Here is a 20,245-nt window from a genome sequence, read left to right on the forward strand (position 1 = left end):
TATCCCAATATCAATCATCTTTGCCCTAACAGCTTTTCTCTATTGTTTTAATTATCCATTGTCATTTTTCATTTGATTATTTCAACCTTTCTGTATCAGAAATTCACTGTTTATGTATAGCTATTCTGTTTCTGGCTGTTTCATATTTATTTACTAGTGCTATGATAATGCCTGCAAATTGGCCAATTTTTTCCTTGGGTTTGTATTCTCCAGTTCCATTTTATACTTTTTTTTTTTTTTTTTTTTTTTTTTTTACAGAGACAGAGAGAAAGAGTCAGAGAGAGGGATAGATAGGGACAGACAGACAGGAAGGGAGAGTGATGAGAAGCATCAATCATAAGTTTTTCATTGCAACACCTTAGTTGTTCATTGATTGCTTTCTCATATGTGCCTTGACCGTGGGCCTTTAGCAGACCAAGTCACCCCTTGCTCGAGCCAGCGACCTTGGGTCTAAGCTGGTGAGCTTTGTTCAAACCAGATGAGCCCGCGCTCAAGCTGGCAACCTCGGGGTCTCGAACCTGAGTCTTCCACATCCCAGTCTGATGCTCTATCCACTGCGCCACTGCCTGGTCAGGCTTTTTTGTTTGTTTGTTTTTTTGTTCGTATTTTTTTGAAGTGAGAAGTGGGGAGGCAGAGAGACAGACTCCCATATGTGCCCAACCAGGATCCATCTGGGAAGCCCACTAGGGGGTGATGCTCTGCCTATCTGGGCCGTTGCTCTGTTGCAACTGAGGCCATTTTAGCGCCTGAGGCGGAGACCATGGAGTCATCCTCAGCAGCTGGGCCTACTTTGCTCCAATGAAGCCTTGGCTGCTGGAAGGGAAAAGAAAAAAAGAGAGAGAGAGGAGAGAGGAAGGGGTAGAGAAGCAGATAGGCGCTTCTCCTGTGTGCCCTGGCTGGGAATCGAACCCGAGACTTCTACACAGCAGGTGGACACTACCACTGGGCCAGCCTACCAAGGTTCATTTCATTCTTTTGCTTTATCATTTTATGAATTCATATTTTAAACTCAATGTACTTCTGGAGAATTTCCTTTTGTTACTTTTTTTTCCCTTATTTGATTTCGTTGAGTGCTATATGTTCTTGTTTTACTCCCCACCCCAATCTATTTGTGAGATTTTCTAGTTATTTTTTTCTTCATTTTCTGAATACTTGGTACCATTGATTAGACCATCTACTTTTTTTGGATATATTATGGGAGCCTGGCTGTTCCTTTCCAACAATTTTTGAGCCCAGTTTGTTTTTTATCACTGAGCTACAGTTTGAGGACTGAGAATTTCAGTTTATATGCAGTTTTTTGGGGGGTTTTTGTTTTGTTTTGTATTTTTCTGAAGTTGGAAACAGGGAGGCAGTCAGACAGACTCCCACATGCGCCCGACTGGGATCTACCCGACTGGGATCTACCCGACATGCCCACCAGGGGGCGATGCTCTGCCCATCTGGGGCATCGCTCTGTTGCAACCAGAGCCATTCTAGTGCCTGAGGCAGAGGCCACAGAGCCATCCTCAGCGCTCGGGCCACAGAGCCATCCTCAGCGTCCAATGGAGCCTTGGCTGCAAGAGGGGAAGAGAGAGACAGAGAGGAAGGAGATGGGGAGGGGTGGAGAAGCAGATGGGTGCTTCTCCTGTGTGCCCTGGTTGGGAATTGAACCCTGGGTTCCTGCATGCCAGGCCAACGCTCTACCACTGAGCCAACCAGCCAGGGCCTATATGCAGTTTTTCTATACCCTGAGACATAGAGGACAAAAGGAAGAAGAATTCAGCTATGGGAGGTCATACTTGAGTTGTAGTCTCACTTTTAAACTGTTGTCAAATATGCCAAGACTCACTGCATCTCAAAGGTGTGTCACACTCCCAAGGGACACCTTAAGGAATCTTTATTTGTTCACCAGTTAAGTGTGGAGCTTCTATCGTCAGAGTCTGTTTTATTGGTCCATTCCCTAGCTAGAGAAGGGAAAGATTTTATAAATTATTAGTCCATTCACATCTCTTGAGATTTGGAGGAATTTGTCAGAGTTCTTGGGTTCTTTTGCATGAACAGTACCTGGGGAAGAGGCCATGTTGGGTTTGGAGCTCTGCCACATTATGGATGCCGCTCTGTTCCAGGGCCTTTCCTGGGCCACACAACTTTTTGAGATTTTGAACTTTTGTCTGTGACCCTGCCATATTTGGTGGCTTCTCTGAAATTTTGTGGGCATTTTTAGACCACTTATTTTAATTTTTTCAGGATTTAGAGGGAGATTCGACCAGGCAGCTTTATTTTGCAGCTTTCTTTTGCTTTTTTATGTGTGTCCTGGCTCCTCTTTCTGTTTTCTAAGCATGGGTGTTCCCTGAGATGCTGCCCTTTGCCATGGTTCCTCCTACATTATTTATCACAATAATTTATTCTGCTCCGTGTTATCACTTCTTGTTATTTATAATTAACGATGACCTTAATCCTGAGCTCTAATTCTGGATGTTTCTTCAAGTTAGGTGAACATTTTTACTTTTATTAGTTTGCTAGTTCTGCTGTAGCAAAGTACCACAAACTGGATGGTTTAAATAACAGAGTTTATCATCTCACAGTTCTGTAGGCTAGAAATTCAAAAGCAAGGGGTTGGCAGGATTGGGCCCTTCTCATGTCTGTGAGACAAGGATCTGTTCAGGCTTTTCTCCTTGGTTTGTACATGGTGGTCTTCATGTTCTTGTTGTTGTTCTTATATGCATGTCTGTCTCCAAACTTTCCCTTTTTAAAAGGGCACCAATCACTTTGGATTAGGGGTCCCCTTAATGACTCTATTTTAACTTGATTACTTCTATGAAGACCCTACTTCCAAATAAGATCACATTCTGAGGTACTGGGGATTAGGAGTTCAACGTATTAATTTTGAGGGAACACAATTCAACCCATAACATTTTATTATTCATTCATACCACAGATATTTTTTGCTGCATGCCAGACACTAGCCTAGGCATTGGGAATGAGGTTCAAGCTCTTCCCTCTTGATGAGTGAAAAGATAAGAATTATAAAGCAGGCACTTGCAATGTTATGCAATAAGTGCTATGATAGGTTAGACAAATTGTTATGAGAACACTTTAGTGGGATACTTGATCCAAACTGATCTGATTGAATCAGGGCTGACATCTTAAAGGAAGTGATACTTATTTTGGATCTTTCCCTCTAAGATGCAATAGCTACATAGTTGTTCTCCCTGCTTCCAAACCACACCCTCAGTCACCCAGCCCTGGACTCTATCACCCAGTTAATCTTACCAAACATCACTTTGATTAAGACAGTCCCTGGTTGAGAAACCTGTAATGAGTCCTCACTGTCAACAGAACTAAGTCCAAAAAATTCTTTAGCCTGATTTTTGGTTCCTCCACAATCAAGTACTCTCTCTGGAATCAACCTTTCTTGTCTAGATCTTTCTGTTGTCCCCTTCCTTAACTCTGTACATTAAACCAAAAGCGTTAACAAACACTGTGGAAACACACCAGGAGCTTTTCTATAGTTTCATGGAGGCAGGATTTTTGTTTTGTTTTCTGCTGTTTCACTGGCACCGAAACCAGTGGTTGGCAAATAACAGATATGTAAGAATATTCATTGAATAAACAAATGAATGACTTTTCCCTTGGTGGTTCCTTTGCTTGTGATGTATTCCTCTCTTCCAGGTGCACATATTTTTGCCTATTGAAATCTTATTCTCAAGGCTCAGCTCATGTGTCCTCTCCTCCATTAAACCTTTCTGCTGGTCACATGCCAGATGTGACTCTTCATTTCTAGAGGCTGTACGATTCTATGTTAGCTGTTTGTGTGACCTTGCATTCTGCTTTGCATTTTAGATATCTGTGTAAGTGTTCATTATTCCTGCCAAAGTTGTTTGAATTTAGAGGCCATATTTTAAAAATAATATTTTGTTCTGCTCATCACTTCCTTGTACAATAACAGATGATCAAAAAATACTTTGTTTCACACAATGGAGAAAAGAAAGCCTCTTCAATAAATGGAGCTGAGAAAATTGGAAAGCCATGTGCAAAAGAATGAAACTTGACTACAGTTTGTCTCCTTGTACAAAAATTAATTCAAAATGGATCAAAGACCTAAATATAAGATCTGAAACAATACATTACATAGAAGAAAACATAGGTACTACACTCATGGACCTTAGCAGTAGAGAACATTTTATGAACTTGACCCCAAAGGCAAGGGAAGTAAAGGCAAAGATAAATGAATGGGACCACATAAAACTAAGAAGCTTCTGCACAGCAAAAGAAACTGTCAACAAAACAAACAGACAGCCAACTAAATGGGAGATGATATTTTCAAACAACAGCTCAGATAAGGAGCTAATATCCAAAATATATAAAGAACTCACAAAACTCAACAACAAACAAGCAAACAATCCAATAAAAAAATGGGGAGGGGACATGAATAGACACTTCTCCCAAGAAGAAATATAAATGGCCAACAAATATATGAAAAAATTCTCATCTTCACTAGCTATTAGAGAAATACAAATCAAAAATACAATGAGATACCACCTCACGCCTGTTAGATTAGTTTGTATCAACAAGACAGGTAATAACAAGTGCTAGAGAGGCTGTGGAGAAAAAGGAACCCTCATCCACTGTTGGTGCGAATGTAAAGTAGTGCAACCATTATAGAAGGAAGTATGGTGGTTCCTCAAAAAATTAAGAATAGAACTACCATATGACCCAGCAATCCCTCTACTGGGTATATACCCACAAAATTTGAAAACATGGATAGGTAAAGACACATGCAGCCCCATGTTCATTGCAGCATTGTTCACAGTGGCCAAGACATGGAAACAGCCAAAATGCCCTTCAATAGAGGATTGGATAAAGAAGATGTGGTACATATATACTATGGAATACTACTCAGCCATAAGAAATGATGACATAGGATCATTTACAACAACATGGATGGACTTTGATAACATTTTACTGAGTGAAATAAGTAAATCAGAAAAAGCCAGGAACTGTATAATTCCATACATAACTGGGACACAAAACTGAGACTCATGGACATAGATAAAAGTACAGTGGTTACCAGAGGGAAGGGAAGAGAAGAGAGGGAGAGGGGTGGGGGGAAAGGGAGGGGCTTAAAGAGAAACAAAATATAGGGTGACAGATGATTTGACTTTGGGTGATGGATATACAGCATAATTGACTGTCTAAAATGATGTGGAGTTGTTTTCTCTAAATCTATGTACTCTGATTGACCAATGTCACCCTATTAAATTTAATTGTCTAAATTAATTAATTAATTAATAAAAATACTTTTGTTTGAAAAGAAAATGAATGAGAGGTATATTGCATTCATTTGAAAAATAGTAGAGAAGAAGGCCTAAGGGTGGAGTGTTTATTCTTGTCCTGCCTTGTTTTTCTGATTTTAGATTTTAAAATGCATTCAACAGATGGCATTTAATTGTGTACCTATTTTACGCAAGGCATTGTACTAGGACTCAGATTACAAATAGAAACTAAATAGCCCTTGAGGTACTTACTACTTCTTCTGACAGAAAGGCAAGTCCCATTGGTCCCAGTGGTCACTGTAGTCTGTTAGTCATACATGTCTAATGTTACATTTCCCAGAAGTATCTAACCTGGACAGTTTTTCAGATGCTTTTCTCCTTTCAGACTTATTCATCCCATTTTCTAGAATCTTTCCAAATTTTGAGGCTGCCTGAGGGCGAGGTCCCATCTTTATCCCCCATCCTGTACTGACCAGTGCTGTTTTATATCTGCTGATGATTTGAGCAAGTCTTTATTTGCCCTAAAAGTCCACTGATGCTTCTCTAAGTTTGCACCATCTCTCTAATTACAGAATGTTACACTGGGGCCTGAGACTCAGCAAATGTGCTTATTGCTCTGCTTAGCCTGGGAGAGCCTCGGTTATAAGAGTAATAACAAGCACAATATTAATAAATAGTGTAGGTAGCAGTTTACTGAAGGTTCAAAATGAATTGTATTTCCTAGTGGAGGCTGTTGCTAATATCATTGGTTTCTAGGACTCCCTTTGTAACAGGTTGTCATATTAACATGTTGAAATTTTTAAATAAACACCTAAAGTTTGCCTCTTTGCTCAAACTCCTAAGTCATGATTGTGCTGCAGAGCTTGAACCAAGCAGTAATGCAATCTGGATTAGTCTGGAGGGCCATGCATATATAGTGTTATATTTTCCTGAGGCATCTAATTTTAACAGGTCCCTCTATTGAGGGAAAGTGAAGAAGTGAAAATCAAGATGCAAAATAGAATAGTAAGGAATGGAAGGGTTAAAGACATTTGTTTTGAGGTCCCAATTGACATGCAATTACAACTCTTAAACCTGACTGGCGAGCAAGCCTGAGTCTATTCATATATAGAGAGGGTTAATTTATACTATGACATCCTTGTCATTGGGGGTGGAAAACATCTATTTTATTTAAATATGCTGTATACCTATCAGAATAACCTAAGTTTGTGGAAGTGGTATAACAGCAATTACAAGTGTGAGCCCAACCCTATGCTGTCTGTGTTGATGAGTTTATAGTGTGTCTCTGTATCATCAAAGAGACTGTGGTGCAAGATAATTTAAGTAGCAGATACATAAAAGTCACTAGAAAGTCTTATGTGGTGCTGAACATCATGTTCAACTTATTAATCATATTTTGTTTTATGAAACATTAAGATTAGTTTATTCTGTGCCCATATCACCAGAACAAGCAAAGTGCACTTAGATAGATGGAATCAATGCCTGGGCTTCATTTCATGTTGGAAATATCACTGTAAAGTAATCTCTTCAAGACACAATTACAACAGACATTGTTTCCCTAAGATAACTTCCTTTCTTCCTTGTGGGGTAATGGCTCTTCTCCCTTATTCCAGACTCCTCCTACTTCCCTGAGACTGTGTGCTTCCCCATGTGCCTGAGGGATGCGGGTAGTAAATACAGTACCCATTGCCCAGAAAAGCTGCTGCAGCCCCTACTCATTTTTTGTTGTGCTTGGTGTAGATATTGGCGTGTGACACAGTTCTGGGAAGGGGAGGTCAAGGGACTTCTGGAAAGCATTGGGGAGGGTTTTGAAGCTACTAAAAAGAGACATAAGACCCTACCCTTTTGGTGCTCTGAGTTAAGGTGTAGGAGAATGTGACATTTGGAATGATTGCCATCGTCTTTATATTTAAACAGAAATTAACCAACTTGGATGAAATTTCCCTACCTTTGGACTTTTTTTCTGTGAAATAACCATTCGGTTACTGCTGAAGCTGTTTTCAGTTGAGTGTTCTGTTACTTACAGATGAATCATCTTCTTTGATACAATAACATTCCCATTTGAAAAACAGAAAGTTAGGTTAGTATCTTTTTGATGATATTTGTGTTAACAATTTTGTTTGCCTAGAACACAGGCTTATATTCTAATTTCCTACAATTTACTAAGACCTAAAAAGTAGTAATGATTTTCTGTTACAGATGCTTAAGAACTTTACATTCATTAACTGAATCCTTTGTATGCCTATGCCTTATACTGTGGGTGTTGTGTCTGAGAATGGTTTATGGAGTATTAAGAAGAAGTTCCCAAACCTGGCCCATCATAAGACTCTCCCCCAAAATATTAACTATATCCAAATTTCTCTCCAGGTAATTCTGGTTACCTATCAGGTCTAGCAACCACTGATGTAAAGAACATAGAAGGGAGAAAAATTGTACTGACATAATCCCATACTTAAAGTAAATGGTTTCAAACCTCATGTGACAAAGTCAGTGCTGTAAGAACAAAATTTCTTTATAGCTTAATATTTAATACAGATTTCTTTATTCTTCGGGGTAGTAGGAACTTATTTCAGTTTACCCTAAATATGATCACCCCTCTCAGCAAGTTAGAGAAAACTTAGTTGGGAGGAGGAACCCTTTTAGTCCTCAATGTTCTCTGTCACCATTGCCGTCCTCTGAGTCCCTAAGATATTCAGGGTCTCTCATCGGGTCTTTGGCCACTTGTCCATGGGGGTCTCTGTTGTTGCTAGGTGCATGACTTCATTTTCTACAGCTCTTTTGCCATACTTCCCTGTCTCTGGAGGGTACTCAGAAGTCTGTCTGCTGCTCCTGTGTCATGCTGGAGCAAGAGAAATTCTATGTGGCTGCCTAAGTCCCCCATCAGCCACCTGTTCAGCTCTACCCAATAACAGAGTCTGACCCTTTCTGCTCTCTGCTTTTCATAATCCTCCTGGGCACCTAGCCAGGGCTGTTGCCCTTCTTTCTGAAGTCTGCACTAATTGCCTTCCCTCTGACTCTTCCGCCCTCCAGCTTGAAGCCTGCTTTTCTGTAGGAGCCATGGAAACCTCAAAGGTTTCCTCCCAAATCTCTTGTCTATGCCCTTGAGTTCTCCTGTACAGCTAAGTGCCCAAGCTTTTGTAACTCAAAAGTGAGTATAAAACTTTCCGTTTCTCTGCCTTCTGCTGTCTGTTTCATTCCCAAGGCAATTTGCACAAGCTGGCTATTAACTAGAAATGGCACAAGGGAAGTGGGGGGCTGTGAGAAAGGACATCCCAAGGAGGAACATATATACATATATGAAACATGAAAACAACACAAAATTTTTTATGATAGGTATAACAAACATGTATGTGTATGTGTGTGCATGCATGTGTGTACGTGCGTGTACTGGAACACACACAGTAATTAACAAAATTGAAAATCTGTCATTTGAAATAGATTTTTACTGAGTCTATTTTACATTCTAGATTCACTGGTTTTTAACTGGAGTTATAGTAAATGATAAAGAGAAATATGACTTCAAGTAATATGCTGTATGTTAAATGAGTGTGATTTCCAGAGACCTCAGGCCACTATATACATTTATTCCACAATTAGTGCTATAGTCCTAAACATTTCTGCATTTGTTCCTTTGGAATTGTCCTCATTTTGCTACTTGTAACTTGAAAATGTTAGTAGTAAATTATCATTAAAGCCACTTTCACTCCTCTCATTTCCAATCCCATTTATCAAGATGTACCTGGTTTGATCCATTTAAAATTTTTTTTATTTATTGATTTTAGGGAGAGGAAGAGAGAGATAGAGAGAAACATTGATTTGTTTTTCCACTTATATTCATGCAACCAGTGTTGATCAAAATCATTCTTAACTTATGATTAGTTATGACTTTGATTTTTAGAAGCTGTAGACAACAGTGTTTTTCCCTTAAAGCCATTTAATGAGATTTTGAAGAACTCTGAAGCTGATTCGTAAAGAAAAGCTCAGAATTGTTTTGAATCATAGCATCATTGAAATAAATGAGTACAGTAGCCTTCCCGCCCCCCTTAGCCTCAGTTTACTTTCCATGGTTTCAGTTACCTGCTGTCAACCACGGTCTGAAAATATTAAATGGAAAATTCCAGAAATAAACTTCATAAATTTTAAATTGCCCACTGTTCTGAGTAGCATTATGATATCTCATGCTGTCTCACTCTGTCCTACCTGGGATGTAAATCCCTTTGTCCGGCATACCCACCTCCGTCTCATCACGTGGGCGTGGGATCGTGTCACACCATCCCAAGTAGAAGGATTAGTACAGTGCAGTAAGATACTTAGAGAGAGCCCACACTCACATAACTTTTATTATAGTATTTTGTTATATGTTCTATCTTATTATGAGGTATTGTTTATCTCTGATTGTTCCTAATGTCTAAATGAAACTTTGTCATAGGTATGTATGTACGGGAAAGACATAGTCTATATAGGGCTTGGTGTTATGTGGTTTCAGGCTTACTGAGGGTCTTAGAATGTATCCCCCACGGATAAGGGGGGATTTCTGCAATTGCCGAAGTGATTACTGTGAAGGAAACTACTCTTATTTGGATGAATAAATATTGGTAGTTTACTTTGAACCAGTGGTTCTCAACTGTAGATGACTTTGCCCCTCAGAGAACACTTGTCAGTTTCTGGAACCCGTTCTGGTTGTCTCAGCTGGGAAGGGCATGTTTCTGGCATCTAGTGGGTAGAGGCCAGGGTTGTAGCTAAACACCCTGCAATGCTCAGAACAACTCCTCACAACTATGAACTGTCTGGCCCAAAATAATACAGCCGAAGTTGAGAAACCCTGTTTGAAACAAGTTATTACTTTTTAGTCATTTTTCACATTTTAATACACTTTAAAGTTTCTGATCCCCTTTCTTCAGCCTCAGTCTAATTGAATTATTGGGGCAGAACAGACTCAAGCACCCACATCTTTCTGTCCAGCACTCAAGCTCCCAGCGTCTTTGATGCTTTTTCTACTTAACTACAGAGGGTGTGGGTGGCGGGAGGGGGACGACGACAGCCAGTTCCAGTGACAAAACAGCAGAGAAGGGAATGCACAGATTACTATCCAGGAAGGTTCCCTAGCAATCTTTGAATTCTTACCGAGAAATGTATTTCTTATCTCAGGGTTTTTCTTCCCCATGATAGCAGGAGCGGGGACTCTGCCTAAACTCTGGTTTTCCAGAGTCTTACCTCGGAGAGAGGCTGTCTGTGATACCTTCTCCTGGGAAGCCCTTTCCCCACTTGGCAGGCTGAGTGCCTGTCACCTGTTCTGACTCACTGATTAGATGCCCTGCCCCTTTCTAACGAGTTAGGGTGCAGCGACTTTTCCTCTTGCTCTCTGAGCTGGCCCTGCTCTCCTCCCTAACCATACCATCTGCATCTGAAGCTGTGTTTATCTTATCAGTTCTCCAATGAGCAATTATTATTTTTGTGGAATAGCTTGATTTGCTCTGTCCCTCTTCTTTCTTACTTTGGACAATGGTAAAGTTTAAAACCACCACCCAAATATGAGGCTACAGTTGGCTCTTTTTTTTTTTAAGCATTTTAATTTTATTTATTTATTTATTTTGTGATAGAGTCAGAGAAAGGGACAGACAGGAAGGGAGAGAGATGAGAAGCATCAATTCTTCGTTGCTGCACCTTAGTTATTCGTTGATTGCTTTCTCATATGTGCCTTGACCGTGGGACTACAGCAGACTGAGTGACCCTTTGCTTGAGCCAGTGACCTTGGGCTCAAGCTGGTAAGCCTTGCTCAAACCCGATGAGCCCGTGCTCAAGCTGGCGACCTTGCGGTCTCGAACCTGGGTCCTCTACATCCCAGTCCGACGCTCTATCCACTGCGCCACTGCTCGGTCAGGCTACAGTTGGCTTTTCTTTTTTTTTTTTTTTTTTTTTTGGTATTTTTCTGAAGCTGGAAACGGGAGAGATAGTCAGACAGACTCCCGCATGCGCCCGACCGGGATCCACCCAGCACGTCCACCAGGGGGCGACGCTCTGCCACGACCAGAGCCACTCTAGCGCCTGGGGCAGAGGCCAAGGAGCCATCCCCAGCGCCCGGGCCATCTTTGCTCCAATGGAGCCTTGGCTGCGGGAGGGGAAGAGAGAGACAGAGAGGAAGGAGGGGAGGGGGGTGGAGAAGCAAATGGGCGCTTCTCCTATGTGCCCTGGCCGGGAATCGAACCCGGGTCCCCTGCATGCCAGGCCGACGCTCTACCGCTGAGCCAACCGGCCAGGGCCTACAGTTGGCTTTTCAATAGAAAGTTTCCCCAGTTCCATCACAGACCTCTGTCCACTTGCTATGCTGGTAGCTTCCTGTAGAGCTCATTTAGGTTTATTTGTCCCTGAGCAGCTTTTGTGGCTAGCCAGATCTCTTTTTGAAGGTTTGTCCATAATGTCTGATTTCCAAAGCAGAGATCAATGTGGGGGAGTCCAGAACCTCCCAAACATCCAAAGAGAAAAGGAAAACAATATGGCTGTTTGTGGACTATAGACATGCCCTAGGAAAGTCATATGCTGACTCCATCACTCCTTTCCCTCAAGAGAGTATCCCCAACACATTTTGCAGGGTTTAGATACATCTACACTTGAGGGTCTGCCTGGGAATGGTTGGCCATAGTTTTAGATTTCTGAACTCCTACTAAGTACTTCCTACTACAGCAACAGCAAGGTCCCGTCCCCATCTGAGTGAATTCCAGCAAGAAGTTTCCCAGGTAAGTTCTGCCTGTGATTACTGTTAAAATAGATTGAAGAAAAAGAGACAAAGTAATCAGGTACCTTAAGCACGCTCTATGTTTTAGTGTTACAGCTATATTGTGTTGACATAAGCAGCTTATGGCTTTGACTAGTCTTCAGGTAAGTTGCCCTGTGGGCCGGACATTCTCCTGTAGGTAGCAAGCACATTTCTTACAGTTGAACTTGATATCTAACATAGGCCTAAAAAAGCTAGTTTCAGCAGATTAAGTCCATTCTTTACAAAATGACCCAGTCACTAGTGATACTGTCACAAAAAAGGAGCAAAATCCATGGGTTTGTAGGGACTGGGCAATGACCTGACCCACACCAGTCTCCCTCCACAGGCCCGTTTACTCTAACCCTACCACATACTTTTGAGGCAGACCAACTCTCACTGGGCTTTTTTCTCTTCCCCTATAGCACCTCCTTCGTCTCTTCCACCCGCAATGAAAGTGTGTTGTCTACTGTTAAGGAGTTGTAAGCCTGTGCTTTACGTACATGAAAGCCCTGACTTTTCTGGCATCTCCATCCCTGAACTTTTATGCCATTGAGTATTTTTAATTGATTGTTAAGGTCCCAGTTCTGCTGTCAGCTAGAAGATAGCTCTATACCTTGACCACATGGAATAAGTTTCTTCCTGTTTCTAGGTACCATTGTCTAGTAACCAAGTGACCATGTTTTATCATGGTAGAGGACTGGGTGAGGGTGGTATGCCTGGCTCTTATCCAGGGGTAGCACTATATTTGCAGGACAACTCAGGTTGCCCCAAAATTCAGTTATTGATTTTTTTTTAGACCAATCCCTACAATGTACTGTTGGCATCCAGTCCATTATGGTCCCAGCTTATAAGAAAATTCTCAGTAGTTTGTGTTCAGTTTCAACAAGGTAAATGGGTCAGGTTTTGCTTTCATGCCCCATTCCTACACCATTACAGCCATTCTTTTCTGGTGGGAGCACAAGTGTTAAGGACTGTCAGTTGGCAGGTTATTATAAGCCAAGGATCAATGAGAGAGTCTCCACTCTAGAAAGCTTGGGTTAATGGATCCCTTCCCTACCTCTCCAGTCCTTCATCTCTCTCCTGCTTGGAGGATGTCTGTTTTTGCCACTCCATCCCATCTGGTGTGAGTTGCTCCCCTGATTACCTTCTCTCTTCCTCCATCTCAGTCTTGTGTAGTCTCAGGGATTATAAAAACCACTGGGGTTTTTTTTGTTTGTTTTGTTTTGTTTTAGTGAGAAAGAGAGAGAGAGAGAGAGAGAGAGAGAGAGAGAGAGAGATAGGAATGGAGAAAGATAAGGAGCATCAATTCTTCATTGTGGCACCTTAGTTGTTCATTGATTACTTTCTCAAATGTGCCTTGAATAGGGGGCTCCAGCCAAGCCAGTGACCTTGGGCTTCAAGCCAGCAACCTTTGGGCTTCAAGTTAGTGACCTTTGGGCTCAAGCCAACAACCATGGGCTCAGACCCCACACTCAAGCTGGGGAGCCCACGCTCAAGCTGGCAACCTTGGGATTTTGAACCTAGGTCCTCAGTGTCTCAGGCCAACGCTCTATCCACTGCGCCACTGCTAGGCAAGAAACCACTGTGTTTACTGCCTATGAATACGTCCCATCTGCAATAGATTGTGATTTCTTGAGTCTTCGTGCTTTAGTAAGGGCTGGGAAGAGAAAAATGGTGGAATTAGTGGGGGGGAAAAAAGAAGCAGGAATTGCAGAGAAAATAGAGTAATGCTTTGAAATGTCACCCCACCATATGCCACCTAGAATTAGAAATTTTCAGTGTGATTCTGAGTAAATTAAACAGCATTACTGTGGCATTTTAATTATAAAAATAATGGCTTGAAGTTTGTTATCTCAGAGGTTAAGGTGAGGGAGCACACTCACATTGAGACAACTGGAAAACATTAAGGGAAGAGTAATGTACAATCAGTGACATACAGGCTTTTAAATGAAAGTAGTAAAGTTTTCTCTAGGTTTGTTCCTTAAACTGCCATTCGACTGTACAAGATAATGAGTTTGGTCAGGTGTTTTCCAATTGAATTGATGGAACTTGTCTCTATAAATGATACTGTCTGACTTCCAATGCTCATTTTTTTATCAGAGTCTGTGCTCTAAACTTTATAAATATATATTATCTCATATAATCCTCAAAACAACTCTCTGAGTTAGTTTATTTAATCTTAGTGAGTTGTAGAATTCCTGTTTTACAGAATAAGAAATTGACCTTTAATTTTGCTGAGGGTCACGCAGCTATTAAGTGGTGGGATTCAAACCAAGGCCTTAGTGTCCCCACAGCCCTTATCCTCAGCTCACTCCACACCTTTGCTGTAGAAACATCCATAAGAAAACAAGAGTCCATGCTGACTGGCAAGACTGTGGCATCACCACATCTTGAATGTGAACTCAGCTTAAGGACACAGGATGTACCAAAGCAGGGGCCATGCTGAGATACCTTCCTGGACTTGAGCAATGTTCTGGAGCTGCCGGACCCTTGAGGAATTAAGATAACAGTCCCTCTTGTGTGTATACATGCATTTATGTGTGGGTATTTTTTATTTTTCCCTTTAAAATATTTTAATTCTTTATTTTTAGATAGGTAATAACACATTGGCATGAATCAAAAAACAAACTATAGGTCTTCCTTCCATCCCTTCAGCCCAGCTTGTACCCCATTCCCTTCCTCATGGAAATCTTTTCAGAGTTCTTTCTATGCTAAAATAAATAAAATAAAAGTAAATTGATATTTTTACTTCTTTTCTCTGTTTCAATATAAAAGGTAGTCATTTAAAAATTTTGTAGCTTTCTTTGCTTTTTTTTCACATAGCGGTTTATCTTGGATACCTTTTCATATCAGCACACAGAGAGCTTCCTCATTCTTTTTTTGCAATGGCATTCTATTCCATGGCGTTAGACCTATTATTTATTATCCTGTTCCCTTTTAATAAACATTTGGCTTGTTTATGGTCTTTTGCTCCTACTAAACTAAATGATGCAATGAATAACCTTGAATATATGTCATTCTGCATGTGTGCATGTATATCTGTAAGTTTCTAAAAGTAGGATTGCTGGGTTAAAAGTATGCACTTACAATTTTCACTAATAATGCCAAATTACCCTCACTCTGGGTTGTGCTAATTTGCACCCCCAGCAGCAATGCATGAGCTTCTTACAGTCCTGCCAACAGAGTTAACAAATTGTTGGATTTCAGCCCATCAGATTAATAACAATGTTTGGACTTTGGCACATCTGATGTCATAAAATATTGTAGATTTCTTGCCATGATAAAAGTTAAGCAACTTTTAGTATGCTTTAAGAGCTAATTGTGTGGAAATTTGCTCATTTTTTTCCTCTGGACTTTCTAGGTACTTATATATTAGAGAAAATAGTAATTGCCTGCAATAAAATTAAACAAATGTTTTCCTGCTTGTCATTTGGATATTTTTCTTCTTGGTTTTCATATGGTTATGTGTGTTAGTCTTCTCTTGTGTATAATGGAGCTTATGTCAAACTTAGAAAGGCCTTTTCCACTCCAACTTTATAAAAGTGTTCTCCCAAGGTGTCATCTAGTACTTTCATGCCCTATTTTCCTTATCAAATTTTTTTATCTACTTGGTGTTTATCTTGTGCTCACTTTGGTAGCATGTGTAACAAAACTTGCTGTTTATCTTGGTTTATAGTGAAATATTTGGTTCCAACTTTTTTTTTCAGATGGCTATCCAGTTAGACCACACCATTTATTAAATAACTGCTGGTAATTTAATACCCACTAGTTTGCGATGCCACCTTTGTCTGTACTATATGTATATAAACATGGTTTCATTTTAGAATTCTAGAAGAAAGACTGAATTTTCCTATTGTAGATATAGAGAATTTCTCTTTTATTGTGGTAAAATATGCATAATGTAAAAGTTACCATTTAACCCATTTTTAAGTATAAAGGTCAGTGGCATTAAGTACATTTGCATTCTTGTATAACTGTCACCACTATCTATCTCCAGCACTTTTTCATCTTCCCACCATATGACTGGGAATCAAATATGCTGTTCATTTTGTGATACATTATCCTCTTATAAGGTGTGTGATGATATATATCAGAGATGTTAAGATGTTGGAAAGTGTGCATCTTAGAATTTATGGAATACAGTTCTAAATTTCCAAATTGTATTTGGTATATTTCTGGACATTCTGTTGTATTTCATTGGTTTGCCTCTTCATGAGCCAGTGTCACAGTGTTTTAATTATTGAAGATTTAGAATTTATTTGAATATAAAATACAGCTAATTTTCTCTCACTGGTTATTTTCAGCTATTCTTGTCTGTCTGATAAACTAGGCACTTCTCTATTGCTCTCGTAAATCTCCTTTCCCTCCCACTTTTTACTTCTGTTCCACTTAAATTGTAAAAACTTGCATGTAGAAAATCTCTGTCTTATGCCTGAAGATCAGCTGTAAGTCTGGATCAGAGTAGCTTTTCTGAAAGTTTATGTATCTTCTCTTCTTTCTTCTCCTGGGGTTTTCAGCATTGCCATGGGAGGTACAGTCCACTCCTGATCTACACTGTTGCAGAAAAGGAAGGGGCTCCCATGAAAATTCTTAGAATCATTTGTTCCTTTTGTATCTTGTACATGGAATTTTCAGTGAAATAAGCTTTGTTTTTGCAATGATGAAACATTTTAAATGTTTGTGACTACATCAGGGTTTAATGTGGTTCACTAATGCATTTACCCTCAGTAAAAGTTTGTTGGTTTGCCAGTTATTCCTATTAAATTTTTAGCATTTTAAATATTGTATTACTAGAAACTTGGCTTTATTTAAATTCATAGATCATAATGCATTCCTTTTTTGTTGTTGTTTTACTGAAGAATCCATTATAAGAGCCAGTAAATTCTGTGGAAAAAATGGCCTTCAGTGATCTCACATCAAGGACCGTACGTCTTTATGGTAATTGGATCAAGGATGCTGGTAAGTAACCATATTTCCTAATTGAGGCTTATATTTCTTTTTATGTCAGATTCTCATATTTAATAGGATTTCACTGAAACAGAATGAGAGACATTGCAGCTTAATACTCCCTCAAGCACAACGTTATTTTTATTACTAATTAGTGAAGAAGTGTCAAGGGTTTCATTACAGATGTGTATATGATAGATCTAAACAGTGTTCATTATGATGTTTATAATAGTAAAACTAGTTTTAATATCCAACGAAGAGAATTGGGTAAAAAATGATGGTACATTCCAACTGAGTAGCCACTCAAAGTGATTTTGGAGACACAGTGCTCTTAGGCTGGCTTCTGCCTGAATGCTCCTAAAGGAGTAACAGTTATAACCAACAATGGTTCTGTTCAAGATGATGGTTCTTAGTCACAGGCCACACCCCCAAGGGGTGTATCAGAAAGATCAGGGATTGTTTCCTAGGGTAAGCCCTGGCTAATTCTGAAGTGCCTGTCTTCTCCCCTTGCCCATTAAAAATAAAACTTATGTTATAGAAAAACATTTAATCCCACAGCAAGAAGTTTAAAATATGTTAAATGAAAGCAGGTTATAAAATACCACATATATTTCTTTTGTGAGGCTTAGCAGTTATCTTTGTATGGTAGGATTATCATTAACTTTTTATTGTCTGTGTCTGTCTAGGTTTTCTTATACCACTAAATGTGTGTTACTTTTATAACTATTACAAGATGTGGTAAAAATATATATAACAAAGGTAAAATTTTTAAAATAGACAATCAAAGCATTTTAGATCTGGGATTGACCTAGATGTTATCAAAGCTAACACTTCATTTTGGATTTGAAGAAACTGAGGCCAATGTGACCTTACCAACATCACGGTTAGTTATTCACAGAAAAACCTAGAACCTATATTTTTTTCTGATTAGGATTAGTATTCTGGTATTTTACATTTGAATTATTTTATACATGTTCACCACCATCACCACTTTAGATTAGTTCATACCTGTCAACCAGAAATCACATGTTCACCTAATTCAGGAAGAAAAAGTGCCACCTTGGTACCTACCACAGTTAGAGTTATATTCCAGCTAACAATTTTAGCCATGATACACTGTCTCATGGTTGCCATCCTTCAGTAGACTGCTAAAGACTAATTTTATTTCACTAAAAAAGGTCCTGACAGCTTTATCCAAGGAGAATGCCAAGGATCTAAAAAGATTTCATAAATAGAGATGCTTCACTCTGGTAGGGAAATGGAGAATGATTCTTTTATTTCTTTCTCTTTCTTTCTTTTTGTCTATCTGTCTGTCTTTCTTTCCTTCATTTTTTATTAGTTTCTTTTCAACTTATATAATGATGCAGAGATACATATAGGCTTCTTTAGAGGTTATTCTTCTCTGAAGGTTTATGGTCGTTCTCGTATATTCAGTATTTAATTTAAACGTTATTTTTTAGTTTCTTTCTACTGCTTCTAATGGTTTTTTATTTGTATTTTTTTTAAAGTAGAGTTATATCTTGTTACCTGAACTTAATGATTTGAACTTGGGAAGCAAGTAGGTTTGGATACATTTTTGGAAATAGACCTGTTTGGAAGATGAGAACCCTGGCTATTCAACTCTTGCTATTTGCTATTCCCAATGCAGGAACCCAAGAGATTCAGATAATCAATACGCTAACTCAAGAGCCAAATCGATTTAAATGATGGTGAATATCTACATAGTGCTACAACTATAAAATATTTAGAAATGAACTTCTGAATTTCATTTCTAGTTTTATCCACAGATCAACTCTATACTTTTTATTAGGACTAATTACATTTAAAAGCTGAATAATATTAGGTCAGAAAAAAAGAATGACCCAGGGTTGGGGTGGCCATGGAGAGACAAGGAGAGCCCTGGAAACAGTGTTGCACATAGTGCAAAAAGGATGACAGGAAGAGGAAGCGGAGCTACATATCCGAAGCTAGGTTCATTCCATGTCTTGAGAGAGGAGGGAAGGTATTGGGTAGGTAATGCCAAGACCTAAGTGTAAGTTCTGACACTCCTGTATACTAGCTAGGTGATCGTTAACCAGCGATTTGTCTGTGAGTCTCAGTTTCTTTGTTAGCAAAACAGAAATGAGAATGCTACCTGCTAGACACCTGGTAATGTCCGTGGAAGTGCTCTGTCATTTGGGGAGTTTCCCAGTGCTAGTGGGGGCAGTGGTTACAGATGATAGATAGAGCATTTTCATCTTAAAATACTTCCAACACAACACATCACTGTTTCAAAAAGTTTCTTCATATTTTCTTTCCTGTCCCATTCTACAAGGGTTAAAAAGTTTTTGTGTTGAAATTTACAACTTTATAAGAACACTTTCAGATAAAAGAGGAGAAGGTTTTTGCTTCTGCTTAGTGTGGTATTGATCTCTGAAAGCCATTAGGAATTGTTTCTGGCTGTCTTAATTCAGTTTTTACTTTGCTTACTCTGGGAAGTTCTGAGCACCTGATTAAGGGCCAAGATTTTCAAGTGTATTCTTGGCTTTGGCCCTAATCCTGAGTCGCCTTCAGGAAGCTTACTGGTATTCTTTGGCTTTCTGATTGCTAGAGAAGCTATGATCATGCATAGTTATTTCATGTGGAAAATTCCACAGCTACAAAATGTTAAAATGGTTTAATTAATATTTAAGCTATAAGAGGATTTATTATGAGTCTTAGATATGAAGTGTCAATTTTTGAAATAATGTTATCGTGTTTTCTAATGTTTAAAAAGCAACTTCTGGCCCTGGCCAGTTGGCTCAGTGGTAGAGCGTCGGCCTGGCATGCAGAAGTCCCGAGTTTGATTCCCGGCTAGGGCACACAGGAGAAGCGCCCATCTGCTTCTCCACCCCTCCCCCTCTCCTTCCTCTCTGTCTCTCTCTTCCCCTCCCGCAGCGAGGCTCCATTGGAGCAAGGATGGCCCGGGCGCTGGGGATGGCTCCTTGGCCTCTGCCCCAGGTGCTGGAGTGGCTCTGGTCGCAACAGAGCGAAGCCCTAGAGGGGCAGAGCATCGCCCCCTGGTGGGCGTGCCGGGTGGATCCCGGTCGGGAGCATGCGGGAGTCTGACTGTCTATCCCCATTTCCAGCTTCGGAAAAATACAAATAAATAAATAAAATAAAATAAAATAAAAAGCAACTTCTGGCCCTGGCTGGTTGGCTCAGTGGTAGAGCGTTGGCCCGACATGTGGATGTCCCAGGTTCAATACCCGGTCAGGTTAAACAGGAGAAGCATCTGCTTCTCCACCCCTCACCTTTTCACTTCTGTCTC

The 20,245-nt window shown here is 39.9% G+C and overlaps 1 protein-coding gene across 4 annotated transcripts in view; it reads left to right on the top strand.

The window, feature by feature from the left end:
• ELOVL7 (ELOVL fatty acid elongase 7) overlaps positions 1-20,245 on the top strand; it is a 94,520-nt gene that overhangs the window by 49,952 nt on the left and 24,323 nt on the right. For 3 of the 4 annotated variants that reach the window (XM_066242739.1, XM_066242764.1, XM_066242746.1), the window contains exon 2: positions 16,869-16,968. In XM_066242739.1, the coding sequence (XP_066098836.1) occupies positions 16,905-16,968 (64 nt within the window). In that variant the 5' untranslated portion in view covers positions 16,869-16,904. Of the gene's footprint in view, positions 1-7,289; positions 7,336-16,868; positions 16,969-20,245 lie in introns of those variants that run through there. The other variant, XM_066242756.1, reaches the window with a different exon arrangement.

This window comes from Saccopteryx bilineata, chromosome 1, assembly GCF_036850765.1.
Source record: "Saccopteryx bilineata isolate mSacBil1 chromosome 1, mSacBil1_pri_phased_curated, whole genome shotgun sequence".
In the NCBI taxonomy this organism is placed as follows: domain Eukaryota; kingdom Metazoa; phylum Chordata; class Mammalia; order Chiroptera; family Emballonuridae; genus Saccopteryx; species Saccopteryx bilineata.